This window comes from Vulpes lagopus, chromosome 6 (assembly GCF_018345385.1).
Source record: "Vulpes lagopus strain Blue_001 chromosome 6, ASM1834538v1, whole genome shotgun sequence".
Classification (NCBI taxonomy): Eukaryota; Metazoa; Chordata; class Mammalia; order Carnivora; family Canidae; genus Vulpes; species Vulpes lagopus.
In genome coordinates this window covers 104,497,981-104,517,607 of record NC_054829.1, presented here as the reverse complement: position 1 = coordinate 104,517,607, position 19,627 = coordinate 104,497,981, and the positions used below count along the sequence as shown (strand labels likewise).

The following is a 19,627-nucleotide window of genomic DNA, read 5'->3' as shown; positions in this document are numbered from 1 at the left end:
TAAACCACTGAGCCACCTGGGCTGCCCCTATATATCAACTTTAATGGCTATATTATAGTATTTTGAGTGAATGTCACAATTATGTAACCATTTTTTCCTCTTTTTTAGATATTTAAATTACCTTTTTTTTTTTAACAATTGGAAACAATCCTACAATGAAGAGATCTGTGTATAACATTTTTTTTTTTTTTTTTTTTTTTTTTTTGTATTTAGGGCTATTACTTCTGTAGGATACATTCACAGTAGTGGAATTGTTGAATTAAAAGATATAAGCTCTTTGGTACTTACTGTCCTATTTCTTTCCAAAAGGATATTATCTAATTCTTAAAAAGAATGTATTCAAATTGACTGTTTTGCCACAGACTAATTAAAGCTGGATTTAAAAAAAATGTTTCATATTAGTGTACCTTGATGTCTGTTATGTATTTTATTTAGATGGAGTAGATATTTATTTTTTAAATTGTACTAATTGGCCAGAAATACCCCATTTATATAGGGCCTGTTATTTTATTACTTTGGAATTTGAAGATTTTACTAATGTGGTCTTGATACAGCAAAGACTATTACTGAGAAAGTGTATTATAAATTATATATTTCAGTTTTAGATTTTATGGAAGGGAACACTTTTGATTATTTAAGCTCCTAATTTAAAAATTTTGAAGATCATTCACGTTCCATGTGAGCCCGACATTAGAAAAGCCAACTAATAATATTAGGTGGAACTGTCCCTTTTAAAAAGGGTGACGTTGAAGCCATTAATCAACATAATTTAATGTGTGACCATTGCTGTAGATGGCTCTATGGGGCCCCCTGCCTCAGGTCAGACATCCCATATAATGGAACATCAAGATTTTTGGAACATATTTGTTTCCTGTAACATGCTTCCGAAAAGTCACTACTGGTCAGGATTTGAAGCTTAAACATTGGCTACAACCATGACATAGGAAGGAAGAATCATGGTGTTTGTTACTTAGGAGCGGCAGCTCATTGGACTCTCCTGAGCTCTTGTTTGGTTGTTTTAATGACTACCATATGCCTGTCATCAAGAACTGTCTTAAATGTTTTCTGTGATATTTTTCTAATCCTTATAATAATTTAGGGTCATGAAGAGCATTATTGCATTTTAATGCAATATGGGGGAAATGGAGAGGTCGTCAGGTTAAGTAATTAGTCCAAGGCCATGTAGTGGCTAAACTGCAAGTTCTACCTGGTTCTCCCTGACTTTCAAAATCTATGCAGTTTGCCTTCTCTATAGCAGACTGGCACAGTCTTTCCAGTGCCTTCTTTAGTAGACTGCTTTAATTCAAGAGTTTTCTCCCCTGAGCTGTGCTTCTTTTCTCCAGGCAATAATTAGCATCCTTCTGGATAGATTTGACCCAGGGAAGAGCTGTGCTGTGAAATTTGTATAGATTTAGCATTGCTGGTTGAATGTCTTTGAGTGAAGTTTCTGTTTCTGAATCTTAGGTAAAGGATAAAACTTTAAAAAGAGATAAACACATATTCTGTCCCTCTCTCCTTTTCTTCATGTGGGGAGATGAGAAGAAAGTAGTTTTAAAGAAAGCCGGTATAATGTAAATTTACCTTTAAATTCTTCTGCACAATTTTTAAAAGAAATTGTTTTGCATAACTTGATTGTGGGATCCCCTGGAATGAAGGGAAAACCCAGCTTTGTGACATACAATTCTTATAACAATAAATATAAGCCTATTAATGACTAAGGCAAACAGAAGCCAATCAAGTGATAGCACTTTAGCTAAAAAGATTATTCTGAAAATAACAGCATAGGAATGGAATCTAAACAAGATACATGCCTTATGCCTTGTATCTTAGCAGTTAGTGTCAGATTGTTATCCTTATCCTTATTGAGATTATATTAAATATATCTCAGTTATTGAATATTAAAATGCTCTATTCTGTGGCATCATAGATTTTATAACTTCAGTTCTTCTCATTTTTATTTTTTATAACTGAAGGTTTCATAAATCAGCAGTGCACATATTTTCTTAGGTTAAATCAGCTAGATATTTGTAATGTTAGAGCATTTTAAATTTAATGCTTAATAACCTCAGTATTATACATAATTTTAATGAAAAATATTTTTATATTTACCACACACAGATGATTTTTTTGTGTATGTTGACATCAGTACATCCAAACTACTTAGGTCATCTTTGTCTATCATAAAATGTTGGTTCTCTTGAAACACTGGTTCATACCTAGAATATAACACAGGTTATTTCACAAAGGCTCTAGCAGTCCAACACCTCAGGCCAGTCACATATACTGGGCATGCACAAAATGGCATAGATGTGCTGAGACGCTCAGGGTGCTCTTAGGAGCCAAGGGCCATGTGGTGAGGGACTCAGGAACGCAGCATGTTACAGCACCTGGGAGGAGTTAGGTTCTAGTGGTGAGGTCTGCCTGAGGGAAGGGTGTGGAAGGACCAGACCGGAGGGGATGGGCTTTGAGTGGGGCTGAGAAAGTTCCTGGAAGAGCTGGCACTTGAGATGAGTGTTGAACAGGCAAATGGGAACAAGGAGGAGAAAGTGAGAAGTTACTGACACATGAAACAACCTCAGAGCGTCTTCTGAAAACCACAGTTATGCCATTTGAAAGGAAGCTTTGGAAGGTAGGGGCAGCCCATGAGAAGCATGCTCTCCCTCTGTGTGGTCCCCTCCTCTCAGAGTGCTTTTAGTGTTAGTGTTAAAGATGACTCCATTATTTTTGAAATGCTGTTTCCCAGGCTCACGAATATCTGCTGTTTGGGAGGATAGTTTGAGTCAACCTTCCAAAGCTTTAAAGCTTCAATGGTCAGGTCATGTATAGACTGTTATATATTCACGCAGTATGTTCAATGTAATCTTACAGTTTTATGTTTTGTTCTTTGTTAATGTGACTATTGCAGTAGACATAAAATAGAGCTATTCGATGTGATATGTGTTCTGTTATAGTTATTTGAAAATACCGTTCTAATCCAGGTCAGCTATTTACTATTCATGTAAATCAAATATGTGCTGTATCTATGCTGTATTTCAACTATTTTTTAGAGGAAATTATGAAGATAGAAAATAAAACCACTATAAATGAGACTTAAAATTGTAAATTTGTGCCAAAGGTGATTCTGAGGTATATTTGTGTTATCGTGTCTGTTTTAGGAAACAAGGTCCGAATTTGCCAGAAATGTCTTTGAAATTACCTTTCATTTTCTCGGGTTCAGTATTACGTTTCTGCCACTCTCCTTGATTGCCATCATGCCTGTGCCGTAGGGGCTAAGGTTCTTTAGCTCATGTCGTGAATTTTTAATTACATGGTGGAATTCACAGTAAGGATTTATCATGAACACTACCAGAAGTGGGTTCCAAGTGTGGTAGTTAATAATAGACTGTAAGTGGGCTTTCCTTGAGTGGGAGTCTGTGGCCACAGCCCTGGGACATCATTACCCTTGTATGCATATGGAAAACCACCTCCATTGTCAATACAGATATTAAATTATGAAGCTGTAGAGACAAAGGTCACAAAGAGGTAAGAACTTTTCCCTCGCTGTTGCTAGGTATAGATGGCAAAGAGAGAGAGAAAGAGTGGGAGCACCTCTGTCTCTTTGTTGACTGCCTACCTTTTGTACTTTAGTATCATATGCATCCATGTGTTCATCGTCCAGTCTGTAACATGACCATATACCCATCTTCTTCCAGGGTAAGAAAAAGAAGAGGAAGAGAGAGAAACTCCAGGAATCAACATCAGGTAGGCTCCATGTAACTTTCCAGTCAATTCTCCTGCTTATGACAAACACCTTTTAAGGTAGTCTGCATCTTCTAGACACTGCTTTATTCTGCAGCTGTAACCTGTGGTTTTTTTTAAACTCTGCTTTCCTTCCTGAAATTCTTTAAAAATGTTTTAAAGACCTTTCTTTTAAATGTGACTATGTGAAGGTATGTCTATAAATGCTCCTTTCCCAAATCCTTGTTGTTAACTGGTGGCTTTTGCTTTCATTGTCTATATCCTCTTTAATACTTCTGCTATGTTTCTATTTGTACAACTCTTCACAATAACAATTTTTATTCTGATTTTATGATATACTACCTTATGTGTCCTAGAGAATCTTTTCTGTGGCTTGGGTATTCTGAAAATAGAAAACATGACGATAGGATTTATCTTTCCTGGACATTAATTCAAGGCATCAACCCGTGAGGTCCTATTTATTTCCCCTTTTTCTTTCATTAAATGTAAGGCCACTACTTGTACTGCACAAATAAAAATGGCTGGTATAAGAACCATAAAAAGTAAAGCAAACAAGTCCACATGATGTTGTAGCTACTACGTATTTGTACTACTACAAATGTACAAAAACCTCTTCAATAAAAATTTGTTAAAGACACAATTTTCTGCAGGTACAGGTCCAAGAATGACAGCTGCCTACATCTGAAACATGGTAAGAACGACTCTCTGGTCCTACTGCTGACACTAGTTATAAACAGAGGCCACTTGCTTGTGAACCTTCTTGCTCATGCTGATGCATCCAACACTGACCTTTTAAAGAGGAAACTCCAACAAAATCAAATTAGTGCTTTAGGAAAATCGGATGGTTTTTATACCGGCTATGTTTTTGCAATATAGTATGAGTATGCATTTCTCTCTTCTTTTCTTCCTCTTTTGCCCCTTTAATTTTTCTGGATTCCCTTTCCCCTAACTCTTCTCAGCCATTCCTTACTGACCAGTGGCAAATCAGCCTGCCGAAGAAACAAACCACAAAACTGGCAAGCAAGCAAAATGCCCTCTTAACTCTGCAAGCCCAGGGCTACGCATAAGGTGCCCAGACCATTGCAGCCCAGGATTTGGAAGTTTTTGCTCCGTAGAGACTTCTCAGATGAGATGATACAGAGATACTTAAAAGTAATAGAGTTCTAGTGAGGAAGAGCAGCTTTATGTATTTTTTCCTATTATTTAAAAATGCAGCATGGGGACTTGATTGACTGTATTCTGCTATCAGGCACTTTTCTGACTTGGTAACCATTGCTAGATCCCTGTCAAGTATTTATAGGCAATGTGTAGTTGTTGTTTACTGTAGTGACCATATTTTTGACCAGTTGGGTGGGAACCTCTCTTTATAAATCAACTTAGTTTTGCTCAGCTTTGAATTCACAGTGCATTGACATATTTCCCAGTGACAAAGGAGCTACCATTGACTCTGCTTCTTCTCCAGCAGCCTACATCCAGGTCCCACCAGGTCTGTCCTTCGGGCCTGTGTTGATGGAGTCTTTCCTCTTCCACTCATCACGGCCACAGCCCCTGCTCAGGGGTGCAAACTTTCTGTCTGGATTATTGGAATAGCCTTTGGATAATTTTCCCACCTCCAGGCTTCTTTCCTGCCAATTGATCCTCCATGTTGCCCCCAGAGGGATTTGCTAAAACACAAAGTGATTGTGCCACTTCCCCACGTACAAATAGTGCTTTTTGTTGTCTGGAAAATAAAGTGTAAACCACTTATTGTGTCTACCTGTACCCACTCCTGGGTTCTCCCTTCCGTCTCTCTTGCTCACCTCTATCCTAGCCCTTTTGAGTCCTGTGCTCAGTCCAAACAAGATGACTAGTGGTTCCCTAATACACACCATAGCCAAGGCATATGCTGTCCCTGTGCTTGCAAAGCCCATTTCCACTGCGGAGGAAGGAAGGGATAGATCTGCAGTGTTTCTCAGGAGAGAGCAGTAGCCTACAGATTATTTAGTTCTTGACTAGAACCAGATGACCCTCACTTAATCTTTTACAGTTTCATTTTGGTGCTGAAATTTCAGTGGACTTTCCCGAAGAAGCCTGTCGACAATTTTGGTACCAGATAGGTAGGAATTTTCCATCAGATGTTTGAGCAATCTATTTGAGCTTTTCCCTCTTGACTTTTCCTCAACTGTGAAACAGGAATGACACGCACCACCCATGGTTGTTCGTGTATCATATATGCCTTCCTCCTTCCCCCCACCCCTCACTGAGACCTAACTTAGTTCTATTCTCTGTGAAGCTTTCTTGACCTTTATTCAGATTGCCCAGGTTCTTCAAAATGCCATTGCCATAATTTTATGACCTCAAAATTCTTCCAAACTGAGTGGCAGCCTTTTCTCTGACTGAACAGAGGATGCCCCCTTCACATAGATGACCAAACAATACCTGAAAAACGGTATCACAGATGATGTCCGTGTTTAATTCAATATAATGGCTATTACTGGCAGACCTCTTTTCAGCTGGCCTCGTGGCTTGGTCATTAGGAGCATGGAGAAGACGATCACAGGCCCTGAAGCATAGTAGAAGTAACTCTAGTAGCAAGCACATACTTCTGCTTTGGTACTTGATGTTTGCATTCTTTTGGTGCATTCAGACAATGAAAGAATGTTGTCCTTTTAATTACTGAATACCTAGGTATGGACAGCAGCTGTTCCACACTCTGCTTCTAAATGGAAAACCCTCACAAGTGCAGTGTGCTGAGGACCGGCATTTGCTGATTTGCTCCATCTTGTTTGCCCCAAAATCTTTAACACTATTTCTGTTGAAGACCATACAAAAATCTGTTTCTATACTTCAGAGTTTGCTGTTTGGTTTGTGTCCTTAATAATCAACATGATATAATATTCTAGACTAGAAGATTAGGCAGAGAATGTTTTTGTCCTAGAGTGTGTATCCCAAACATCTTTTTCTAATGTCAGAGCTGTCACTGTGCTTTCTTGACACTTACGTATTTTTTCTAAAAGTTAAGGTGGTCCAGGACACCTGGGTGGCTCAGTGATTGAGCCTTTGGCTCAGGTGGTGATCCCGGGGTCCTATGATCAAGTCCTGCATCAGGCTCCCCACAGGGAGCCCTGCTTTTCCCTCTGCTTGTGTCTCTGCCTCTCTCTGTGTCTCTCAGGAATAGATAAATAAAATCTTAAAAAAAAAAAAAAAGTTAAGGTGTTCCTTCTGCCCTATCCCAGAAAAACAAAGTGCCTTCTCCTGCACCCACCCCAGCCCCTTCTCAACAGCTGCTCCAGTTGATTGATTGGTTTCCTTCACTTTATCAGAGTCTGTGGCTTTTCTGCTGCTATCATTGCTGGGCTGGTCCTGCAGCCTTTGAAGTCATTGGCCTCCTTTCAGAGAGCAGCACTGTCGGTCATTTGATAAGAACTGCAGAGAGGAGCTCCGATTCACATTCATAAAAATTTCAGTGATTTAGGAATGATACTATTCCTGCCAGTTTCCTCTCCCCTTTGTTTTGGGATTTCAGAAACTTCTGTTCATACAGTAGTTGACTTTAGTCACTGTTTAGCACTTACTGAGCACCTAACAGATGCCAGATAGCATTGTAAGACCTGGAAATACGGTGTTGAATGAGGCAAAGAAAGTCCCTGCTCTTGTAGTGCTTATGTGGCTGAGGGCAGTTATTACATAAACAGGAACATACGAATGCTATAATAAAAATAAAACAGGGCCCGACTTTGGGGTCTGCTTTAGATGGGATGGTCAGGAAAGGCTCTTCTGAGAAGGTGAACTGGTCATTGGTAATGACCAGTTATCCCTGAAAAATGGAGGGTATTCTGTGTCTGGTTCTGGAACATAGCAGTGGCAGAGAAATGAAAGACATGGGGAACCAAGCATCACCCTGTGGAAAGCGCTTAGGCTGGGAATGAGGGCACCCAGGTTCTCAGGCCCCCTTCCCCAACCGTGAATGGCCTGGGGTAGGTCCTTTAAAGCTGCAGACCTCCGATTCCTCAGTTCCTCACAGCAGTGAAAGCGCTGGGTCCTAAGGCCTCTGAGATACCCGTCTGTGGCCCTACTTCCCGGCCGCTTTGCTCTTCCGTGGTCTGCACTGCCTCCCAGTGTTGTCAGAGAGACTCAGGTCTCTTTTATATTTACTGATGTGTAGTCCTCATTCTGTGAGTGGTTCTGTAGAACTATTAAAGCACCTGTATGGTCTTGAAAATGACATAAAGACAGTATGGCTATTTTTCAGCTCTTATATAGGTCATCTCCTGCCTCCTTCTCTTCCACCAGCGCAGATGCCTCAGAAGCATTGCCTGTAGTTTGGGGATTTGATACTCCACTCATATGTGAGCATATGGCTCCTTGTTTGACAGACTACAGCCACACAAGTGCTGGCTTCACCTGAGAAGCCAACAACAGATAAGATGTTTGATTAGAGCTGATCCTGCCAACAATGGGGAGTGAAATCTCCCTTGACTGGTTTCAGTTCCGAAGGGAAGTTGCTGAGTATTAGCTAAATCCCTCTCCATCTCCCAGTCAGTGAGGTAGAGCTAATGGAACCGAATGCCCAGGAGGAGAAGAGACCATGACTCCAACTCGAAGAGAGTTTTTGAGACAGTTTCTCTTATGTACACAATGAAACTTAGCACTGTCTTGGTGTCCTAAAAGAAAAGTCCTGTTCAGTTAGATCTTTGAGCTCAGATGGCCATGCATGTAGCACAAAGGCTAGGGAACTCTCATTCCTCTGAACTAGTCACAGTAAGGAATATACCCCCACTTAAAAAGGAAAGGCTCTCCTCAGTGAACAAAAAAAGCTCTCTCAAAACTTGTATTTCTGATTCTTAAAAGATGTATGTTTCATCTAATGCTTTCATATTTTGGTGGGAAATACCATTACAGGTGCCTCATGCAGCCCAACATAGAAACTAGCCTGTTAAGAGTTCCTCATACACCCAGCTGTGTTCCCATCTCTCCCTATGTTTCTGCTTCAGCGCTTTATAAATGTATCCACTCTGGTGGAATCAGGTTGAAACAAATGAGCATTAACCTAGTCTCAACTTTTAGGATAATCAGAAATGGGCTCCATAAAAGACATTCTTTCAGGTTAGACATGATTCCCAAGCTGTGCAGTCTTGCAAGAAAGCCAAATTCATCCTTAGCTTTTGGATTATATAACATCAAAGAGCTAGTTTAAAAGAAAAAACGAGCTATCTTAAAAAAAAAAAAAAAAGCAAACCTTTGGTTAAACAGATACACGCTGGCACCTACATACAAGCATACTCGCAAAAACATAGGTTTTAGGTTTCTGACTTTGGTGTGATCTCTGCCTTGTATACTTGCTAAACTGAGAAATTAAAATGTATTTTTTACTTCAGCCTTTATTTCCCTGAGGCCAAGAGGTGTGTGAAGTATAGAACACAATAGTTCAATACGCCGTGCTTGGATTCATATCTTCTGAAAAACTGTCTTTAGCTTCCCATTTCAGGGTGATGTTGGGGAGCCTGATGAGCTAGTAATTAAGGCCTGGGGCCCTGGGGCCCCTGGAGCATATGCAGCATCACTGCAGAACTTTAGAATGGGGCTGGAGCCACTTCAGGACTGGCCGTGGCCCTGAGGCCTGGAGAAGGTCATCTGGAACCCGTGCCCCTGTGGAGTCAGGGGGCAGTCTGTGTTCACTGGCCTCAGTGAAAAAAAACATTTCATACAGTTTCTGATGCTCAGCCTGGTGAGTTTGCTGCTTCTGCCTCATCTTTGCTCCGAATCCTGTGCCACGAGAGCAGATGTAGTCATTAGGTATCAGTAAGCCTCTGGGTACTTGCTTCTGGTTGCCATGTCTGTTGGAAAGCAAAGACAAGCTCTTACAAAATAATAAAGTCAGAAACAAGGGCATCTTAGCCTTGTCCAAAGTCTCAAAAATTAAGACTTTGAAAATGGGAAAGTGAAAAGATGGCATCCTGCTTTCCATTTTTCATCTTTTGGTCAAACCCTTAGAACTGTCACTAGGCTAGCAGGAGTGTGCGGGGACTAGGGGCTGAGGTCTGGAGGTCTGGGAATTAGCAAGACCCCTAGGACACAGCAGCAGTGGCAGGGCAGGACTCTGCTGCCTCCATTGGGCCCCAGGCGGCACCCTGCTCCCCGGTAATGGGCCCAGCCCAGTGTGGCGGGGGGGTTGGGGGGACTCCTGCCTGGCATTTTGCCATGTGGCTGCTGGTGTGCCATTTAGTGTGGCACTTGTCTTTTCAGGGTCAGCAGGTTGCTCTCCTGGCAGATGGAGATTGTGGTGGCCCGGAAAGGCTCCTGCATGGCATCTTCTGAGGTGGTGGCATTCTCTGGACTTCTTTCTTCATAGGCTTGTCCACAAATTCCTGCTAAACTTGTCCAGATTCTTAGAAACCTTGTAGAATTTGCAAGGCAAGGACACTTGATTACGTCTCTTACTAGGAACTCCATAGTAAGAACATTCAGGAAGGAAAATCCAGGTGTCTGGCAGAAAGGGCAGGCTTGGGCACATTGTCCTAAAGAGAGTTGGCTGCACGGGACACTGTGTGGCTAGACTAAATGGTGTGTGGAATGCAGGTTTTCAAATTTTGACCATTCTCCAGGGCACTTTATGCTGGCTCATATGATGGGATCCTTTGATGTCAAGAAAGAGACGGCCTACGTTGGAATTAAGGAGAATGGGGAAGTCCATCTTAAGGCTGCAGGAGCATCTTGTGGGAGCCAAAGACAACAGTACACATGACCCAAGGAGAGGACTGGAAGATGGCCTTTTCCTGCTCTTACCTCTGTCCCTGAAAAATTGCTTCCTTCTCCCTTCTGTTGATGACTTTCTCAGTTCTTTGGTCCCGATATCCAGAACTCCTAAGCTTACGCATTGTTAGTGTCAGTCTCCTAAAGAAAGGATTCAAATTCCAGGGAAGGGATCTCGGTCAGCCCAGCAGGAGTCAGACTTCTCAGTCTGTAATCAGCTGTGGCCACAGGGGACGGTCACACCGTACAATATTGCCATTGACGCACTGTGCTCTCGTTGTGGGTGTGTTGGAGTCTGGACAATCAAGAGAGGAGCGAGGCAGCAACCCGACAAGGTGTCCGCTACAGCTCACCAGTAAGCAGCTGGCTGGGGTCTGTTAGGTCGGCAGACAGGTTGATCGGATGCAGCCGGCCGTGCCCCAGAGAGGACACAGGTGAAAGCTTTTAAAATCTCTCCTGTGCTTCAGTGTCCTTTCTGTCAATCCCGTTCTGCTCTTTAATGGTCAAAAGAGCTAGAATTGTGTTGAAGTTGCCTTGGGAAAACCAAAACAGGGAACTGGACCCTTGGATACCAGGGTTGATCATGTGCCATTAACAAATAATAGGAGAGGGAGAGGCTCATTTAAACCCTCTTGAGACATGTGATATTTAGTATTGTTCATGAAAGAACATGAAATTGAATTAAGATCAGTGCACTTAAGAATAGTTTATAGAGTAAGAAAATTATTTTGGACAAATTTGGTTTAAAAAGAATGTTTTTCTCACTGAGCCATCTGGAACTGTTGAGGAAATGGGCCCTTTTGGAGAATGGTTTCCCAGAGAACTCTAGGTTTACTTCTGTAAGTACCAAACCTGTAATTTATTTAAGTCTTGAGTGCAACCTCTATCTCTTTTAACAGAGTGCATGGAAATTAAACATATCTTAATACTTGATGCTGTTATTCTACAATGCACATAGTATGTGCTAACAAGGAATTGGTGCTGTTTACCATGATGCTAAATGACCACAAATAATGCGGGATTTTAAGAAATCTGCTCTTTATAATTTCTGCGTCTTCCTTTTTTTGTCTGGGACTCTGCCCTCCCCTAAAGTAATGTGTTCCTCTGCTCTGTTGTGTGGATTCAGAAACCAGGAAAAGAAACTTATTTGAAGAATTTATAAGTTAAATGTAAATGCTCTTGAGTTGGTATATGGAGGGTACTCTTACAAGGCAGGGTGAAAGGTGTTGGTTTTGTGTACGGATTTGTTGATAGCATGGTGATAGCTTGAGGCTTTTTTGCTTTTTTCCTCTCAGCTGTATTCTTTAGAGCCGAGGCTGCCAGCTAACTGAGATCCAGATGATTTAGGTGGTCCTGTTTATTTTTATTTTTTTTAAAGATTTATTTATTTATTCGTTCAGAGAGAGCAAGAGAGAGAGGCAGAGACACAGGCAGAGGGAGAAGCAGGCTCCATGCAGGGAGCCCGACGTGGGACTCGACCCTGGGTCTCCAGGATCACTCCCCACTCCCCGGGCCGCAGGCGGCGCTAAACCGCTGCGCCACCAGGGCTGCCGGGAGGTCCTGTTTAAAACCATCCGTGAGCTTTGTTCTTTTTGCCAGAATGAGAGAAAAATTAGAGCACTTCAGAAAGACAATACTGTTCGCCTTTTCGCCTGAATTTTAATTCATACGAACCTGAAATTTTCTACAACTTTAGGTATGTTCTTTGAGAATATAACAAATCTTTTTTGCTGCCATTTTGGGATTTCTTGGTTTCTGGAGATACTCTGGCTCATAAGAGACATATTTCATAAGAAAGATTTTGCAGAATTAATGGTATGAATCTTGCTTACTACCCTAAACATGTTGAGGGTGGAATAGCAGAAATGGAACAGACATTTCTGGATCACATACTGTGTCCTGGGTGCTCCAGTAGACACCTCTGCTTGGGGTGCCTCATGCTGCTCTTGGGGCAGCCCTGGGCAGAGTAAACCTCTGGCCTGTATGGGGGATGAGAAAACACCAGTAACTTGTCCAGGACCACATGGCTGCTGTGCAGCAGGGTCAGGTTCAAACCTGGCTCCACCTCTTAATTCCCAGTCTCCACCTGCTGCAGTAACGAAACTTTATTTTGCCCTTCAGATGCCAGACACTCCCCAAGCTCACTACACTTTCAACACCCTCACACACCCTCAACACACTTTATGAAGTTCATAATAATATGAACTTATTATTCCTATTTTACAGATAAGGAAACTAGGGTTGGGTAGATCCAGGTAACTTGTCCAAGATAACCCTGGTGGTGTGCTGGAGTCAGTGTTCAAACCCAGCGTAGGACTGTCCTCGGAGCCCTGCTGTGACCCCACGGTGTATTGTTGCCCGCCTCTGCCACATAAACACATGCACACACGCACAGGTGTTTAACAGGGAAAATGTTTTGAAAAGGATGCACCGATCCTGTTGCTTCATTTTTAGAAGGCGAAGTTAGCATCTTTGGTGTAAGAAAATGTACAGAGAAATGTGAATTGGATAAAGAATTTGGAGATGGGTGGATGAGGTGGGTCTACATAGTTATTGTTTTCCTGAAGTACTTCAATTTATAGAACTAAATGATGTTTTGAGGCTCTCTTACTCTACCCCTTCTTCGAGAATATTTCTGTATTATTTCCGGGAGTAGCAAGACTCTGGTGGGTAAGATCTGCCCTGGGAGGCCCAGCGTCTGGCTGTGATCTAGGTTCCCATAGATAGGGCACAAAGGGCTGATGGGGAAGAAACTGATGGCCGGCAGCTAGAGACGAGAAATCCCCCTAGAGCAAGTTAAAATGGTTACAGGCATGCCTCCAAGTCCTCTCAACATTGCCCAAGGCTGCTCTCACTGAGAACTCACTTCAAATAACCACAACAGAGGTAACTGCAAGGATTCAGTCCCCTGCTTCCATCTGCAGAACGTGGATCCACGCACGGGGCCAAAGACCCATCCTTGCACTGATCCCTTCCTCTGGGTTCTGGTTCCGCTTCAGAGCTTGTGGCTCGCAGACAGGCTGGTCTCGATCACTGGGACTAGGGCCAACCTCAGCTGCGAAAAGGAGTCCCCATGCCAGCCTTCCTCACCAAGCGTCACTGTTTTCCCTATTTCCCAAATACTGGGCAGCGTTCACTTACAAGGAGCTAGAGCTGGCTTTTGTAGGTTATACTTTCCATCTTAGAGGAGATCTAGGTTTCAGAGATAACTTCTAAATGCTTTTTGTTCTCTTCAGCATCCTGCTTTCTAGTAGAGCGTAGGGTCTTGGGGCAGGCAGTGGTCTGGAAGCCGACCACCTCCACAGTGCCAGGCACTGGTGATGGACAGATGGATGGTTGGAAGGTAGGCAGGACAGAAGAAGAAAATGAATGATAATTTACTTCCAGGATATAGTGCAGAGAACATATGTTTATTTTATTTTATTTTTTGTTAAAGATTTTATTTATTTACTCATGAGACACACACACACACAGAGGCAGAGACACAGGCAGAGGGAGAAGCAGGCTCCATGCTGGGAGGACGACGCGGGACTCAATCCCGGGTCTCCAGGATCACACCTGGGGCCGAAGGCGGCGCTAAACCTCCGAGCCACCTGGGCTGCCCGAGAACATATGTTTAGGACTCAAACTCGCATCCTGCCACCTACAGGTTGAGTGACCTTAGGCCAGTTGTTTATCCCCACACAGCCCCGCTTTCCTCATTTGTAAACAGGCAGAAATTTGGGGAGCTGTTGTGATGATGCGACATTGCACACGCAGAGTACGTGTCCCAGTGCCTGGTGCATCAGTGCCCAGCGGACGCTTTTTCTTCCTTCTCCTTCACCAGCTGGCAGACAGGGCCACCTCAAAGTCACGAGGGAAGTCATGAGGCCGAGACCCACCTGGAACCAGGAGGCTTGTACTCTGTAGGGGCCCCCTGGGACCAATCATTCAACAACGTTGTGCCTCAGTGTCCTGTACAGTGCCATGGCCAGACTAGCTCTATCCTGCCGGCGTCCTGCTCTAGCAGTCTGTGCCTCTTCCCTACACACACACACACACACACACACACACACACACACACACGTGTGCACGACATGGCGCAACAGGAGAGTTCGCGCCCTCAAATAACAGGCTTCTGTCAGTTTGCCCCTAGGCCAGGCAGCAGGACTCAGGCAGTTGGCAGGAGGTGTGTGGTGTGCTGCTCTAAGGCAGTTTTTGCAATTAAAATCTGCCTCTGTTCACCTCTTGCAAAACTCATCTGTGATAATCTCTCCTCACATTTTACGTACTAACTAAAAACAGTTTAAAGCTCTTGTTCCTTACTAGTAACATTTGGGAGGGGGAGGCAGGATCTATAATTCCAGCTCATCTTCCTGGGTTCCTCAGCATTTCTAAACAAGGATATGATGCCATTTGATACACCACGGGGCAGGGGTCTTCCCCTGTTGTTCCTTTGGGCCAGCTCTGCTGCCCCCAGACGGGCCGGGACAGCTTTCCTCTCGTGTCCACCTCAGCCTCACTAAAGGGCTTGTTTCCTTGGCCCCTCCTGCCGGGGGACAGCTTGGGGCAGGGGGCTGGGCTGCACTCAAGGACGGGGCTGGTGAAGCACTCAGCTTTTTAGTAGTCACTTATGTTTAAGCTTACGGAGAAGGATTCTCCCTCCTGCCCTTCCTTCCCTGCTTTTGGTCAAGGCCTAGACATTCCTAATGCCTCAGAGTTAGTGCTGTTTATCTTCCAGAAATAGACCTGCTCATGAAATCTTCAGCTTCCCCTTTCCTACTTGGGCTCTTCGTAGGTGACTCCGCCCATTTGAGTTCCAGGTTCCATTTGTTTGGTGGAATATTTTTGTGAAGATTGGAGTTTGGTCCAAGAGAACTTCATGGGTTTCAGCTAGATGGTAGGGGGGTGGGTGGCAGGGTGGGTGTCTTATGCTGCCTCAAACCCACTCTCCAACTGGCCCACGCAGTGACTCCTGGCAGAGGGAGCCCAAGCCTTAACATCTGTAAGATGGGCCTCGCCGAGCTGCCTTTGAAGCGGGAGCAGTAATTGCCAGCTTTGATTGCACCGACTTCACTGGTGGGTTGGGCTGCGCTGGGGCTCGCCTGGCCTGGCCCAGCCACAGGCCCCCAGTGAAGCCTTAGATGTGGGAAGTCTCCAGTCTCCAGAGCCTCATGCCTGTGGTTTCTTGAAAAGAATCTTGATTTAACCTGTTTTATATCTATAAAGCAATTCTCTAAGGCCCCCATTTCTCCCATTTGGAGGTAAGACTTGGGTCTGCCCTGATGGTTCTGTAGTTTAAAGAAGCAACCACATTCAGTCTGTCTTGTTTGATAGCAGGACAAATTCTTTACCGATTTATTTCAATACTAGTTATGCTATTAGGATTTGTAAGAGGACACTGAAATAATGAAATAACAGTGGGAAGATGTGAGGCTGTAGAAAGAAATGGTTTTATTAGAAGACGTTGAGATTCTTTCGCGCATAGTATCCGTGTAGTAAATGGCCACTCTGGACAGCCTGGTTCGCTTTAGTAATTGTGTGACTGTGCTCAGCTCCAGAAAGGAAGAGGGGAAGGCCCTCTGGGTGGGGCGGGGAGGGGAAGGACAGGATGGCTTGGTGAACCAGATGTGCTGGGTGCTGCCTCAGGAGGCGTTGGCCTGCTGGAGAGTGGGGGCCCGTGGTCCTCAGCTCCTGACTTTGGAGTCAGCCTGCAGCTGGGGCAAGCAGTCCATTCTGATCACAGCACTTGTCTCCAGCTGCTGGGAGCTCCTAGCCCAGGGCTGCAAGGCCATTCCTCATCCGGAAGAGCAGCTTGGACCAAACCTTTGAAAATCTGTGCTGCAAGAGTACATGTAAATAGGGATCTGTGAGGTGCCTTCCACTCTGGGCCAGACTTTGCTCCTTCTTAGCTCTTTGATTTTCCTGTGTGAAGGCTCTGTACCCTGCTGAAATTTCAACCACCAAAGTGCTGTAGCATGTGTTCCCCTGCTAAATAGGGAAAGGTTAGCTTTACCAAAGAATAGGAATCGAAATGGGCATTACGGACCTCCTCAGTTGACAGCATTCTGTGGCTGATTTGCTCCCATTTGTTTTTTTCAGTAGCTACCTGTATACATAGATTCTTCACAGTTTCCGTCAGTCCTCTTGAGGGACAGTGTTTATAGTAGTTGCATTAATGGTAAGAAGAGCTACCAGGTCGCTAGAGTGCTAACGGGCCTAATACTGCTCTGTACCCACCATGCGCTTTGTCAGCACCCAAGGGTTAATGCACTCCGCCTCCCTGTGCGCACATATATGCATCCATGGAACCAAAGCAAAATTTCAGTAAAGTAGACTTACTCTCTAACGTGGTCCGAAGATGTGGGGCTACCACAAGGCTATCATTTTAGCCATCACCAAATCAAAAAAGTGGACTATTAAGTGCAGAGATCTTAAGACACGTGCTGTATGCCACAGAGGCTAAAGGCCTATGACAAATGCACATTAACAACATTTCATTTGTTCCTTCTTGAGGTGGAAAACGAAACTCATTCCCAACGTGCAAAGCCAAGGCAGCGACCCCGGGACCTCTTCTGGAGATGGAAGCTTGTTGAAAACCCAGACTGTCTCCAGGGCTTGCCCAGTCGACCCCAATGGAGAATTGACACCACCTTCACCCTGAGGTCACCGCTAGAGACGCTGATCCATAAAGACAATCACTGCCAAACCCCCTTTCATCTACTGCAAGAGCCAAGTTCCAAAATAAAGCATAAAAGGTTTCCTAAATGAGAAGTACAAAGCACCTGAGAATGCTAGCAGGCCGAGCAGCTGTCCCCCCTCCTCTGTGCGCGCACTTCCCAGAGCATCTTGCGTCCATACCTGTAACCTTTTGGCAAGGACAGTAACTTGGCTACTTTGCCTGCCAGGAGCAACTGGGCAGCCAGCACATCCATCAGCATCCCAGTGGGGGACTTTGTGGAAGAGTTCCCGCTTTGTTTCTGTCTTCATTTTTTTTTTCCTCTTCCTTTCTCCTAAGGCTTTTATTTAACAGTGCAAAAGAATCGATCTTATTTGCTTTTTTTTTTTTTAACTTGAATTTTTTTAAATTTTCACTTTTTAGTTTAAACTCTCTTGTTGTATATTTTGCTAGCTATGAGCTTTTGAGTAAAATTCAAAGATCTGGAAAAGTTGAAATAAAAATGAAAAGAAGCCGCCCTTTTTTGAGTGGTATCTTGTCGGACAAGTGGCTTCTCTGTGAATTACTTGTAACAAATAGTGGCCTCTCTGTCTTTGTAAGGTGTTTGATAGAGCTAAATAAATGGAACAGCCAAACCCATCCTGTTGGTAGCAGTTGGCAGTCCTATTTCATTTTATTTTATTTTTTCTGATCTCCTTTGTTTAAATGGTAAACCTTAACCCATACTTTCAGCAGGCCGGTTTGCAGTGAATTTTCATTTCTTTCCTTTTTCACCCCCTTGTTGTAAAAAGCCCAGCACTTGAATTGTTATTACTTTAAATGTTCTGTATTTGTATCTGTTTTTATTAGCCGATTAGTGGGATTTTATGCCAGTTGTTAAAATGAGCATTGATGTACCCATTTTTTTTTTAAATAACAAGGCACAGCCTTTGCCCCAAACTGCCATCTAACGTTTGTCATTCCAGTTTGAGTTAACGTGCTGAGCATTTTTTAAAAGAAGCTTTGTAATAAAACATTTAAAAACAATGTGTCCTTTCTTTAAAGAGTGAAGCTCTTGATAATCTGGAGCTAGTAGTGGTGAACTAAAATCCATGGGCCAGGCCTGGACTGGCTTGTCCACATCAGAGGGGGGCGCCTTCCCCTGTCTCCAAGACACAGTCCTCAAAGGGACTTGCACGACTTGGACACCACCTCCTCCTCTCCAGGTGTAGACATAAAAGGGGGCCAATGGGAAGAAGACTGTCACCAGGATTCAGATGGGAGTGATTCTCTTCTTCCCTCAGCACCTCAGACAGCCCTCATGGACTCCAGCCACCAGTAAGTGTACAGGTCATTTTTCATCATCAGAGCTCATCTGTTCTCACTCTTTGGGGTGCTTTGGGACCCCCCCAAAGCAAGGTGTCCCTATGTTTAAAAAAGGTCTTAACTCCCACTAACCTCCCAAAAGTCAACATTTTCCCAATTTTCAGTTGTATTCCATAATTTTCTCTTAGGCTTTTATTAGGCTAGTATAGAAGTATCTGATTTAGCAAAAACTGTATATTAAGGTTGTGGGGTTTTTTTTGTTTTTTTTTTTTTTTTTTAAGATTTTATTCACTTGAGAGCGAGAGTGATCACAGAAGGAGGAGAAGCAAACTCACTGCTGAGCAGGGAGCCCGATGTGGAGCTCGATCCCAGGACCCTGGGATCATGACCTGAGCTAAAGGAAGATGTTTAACTGACTGAGCCATCCAAGTGTCCCAAAAACTATAAGTTTAAAAAAAATAGTATTGAATTTGAACTAGTTTGAGAACTACTGATAGCACTGATCTAACTTCAATCTCTTGCTGAAATTGTAGTCGGTTTCCCTTTCCCAATCTCCAGTACAGCTGGGGAACAGCTGGATGCCATACTTGTAATAACCCTCCACCGACTGTACTTGAAGATTGCCATTAAATCACCCCTCCAATTTCTCTTCTCCAGGCTAAGTGATCCCCACTCCTTGAACCTTTCATCATCAGCCCTTTAATCATTTTCATTACTATCCTCTGGAACCTCTCCAATTCCTCATCATTTAGTCCTAAACTTGAACCAGGGAAAACTATTATGTTGAGGAGACCTACTTGTTAGGTTTCATATTCATTTGAAAATCATCTGACTTTTCTTAATGTACATGAACCAAATGGTCTAATGCTGCCATTCAAGCTTTTGCTGGGAATTAACTAGAAAGTCCAAACAAAATGGTGTAGGAGGTAATAGTTAAGGGTTACTTTTAGGGGGGTGGGGAGGACTTATGCCAACAGTGATTGGCTCCCCTGGATCTTAGAAGGAAACTGAGTAATGATAGTCTCTTCAAAACAAAACAAAGTAATAGTCTGTTCTCCAAGTATGAGCAAGGATACGGAGCTGAGAATGGAAAGCTGCCAAAGCCCACTCAAGTCCTCTCTACTTCAGTAGTTCCTCTACATTTTTATGACATAAAACATGAGTAAACATCAGACAAGGGGTTGAACAATGTTG

At 43.4% G+C, this 19,627-nt stretch overlaps 1 protein-coding gene across 4 annotated transcripts in view; it reads left to right on the top strand.

The window, feature by feature from the left end:
- The window catches only part of LEF1 (lymphoid enhancer binding factor 1), a 120,148-nt gene extending 101,489 nt beyond the window's left edge, over positions 1 to 18,659 (top strand). For 2 of the 4 annotated variants that reach the window (XM_041760236.1, XM_041760234.1), the window contains 3 exons: positions 3,693 to 3,741; positions 4,389 to 4,429; positions 16,966 to 18,659. In XM_041760236.1, coding sequence (XP_041616170.1) covers positions 3,693 to 3,741; positions 4,389 to 4,423 — 84 coding nt within the window. In that variant the 3' untranslated portion in view covers positions 4,424 to 4,429; positions 16,966 to 18,659. The remainder of the gene's footprint in view (positions 1 to 3,692; positions 3,742 to 4,388; positions 4,430 to 16,965) is intronic. The other 2 variants (XM_041760235.1, XM_041760233.1) reach the window with 1 other exon arrangement.
- Positions 18,660 to 19,627: the final 968 nt, after the last annotated feature.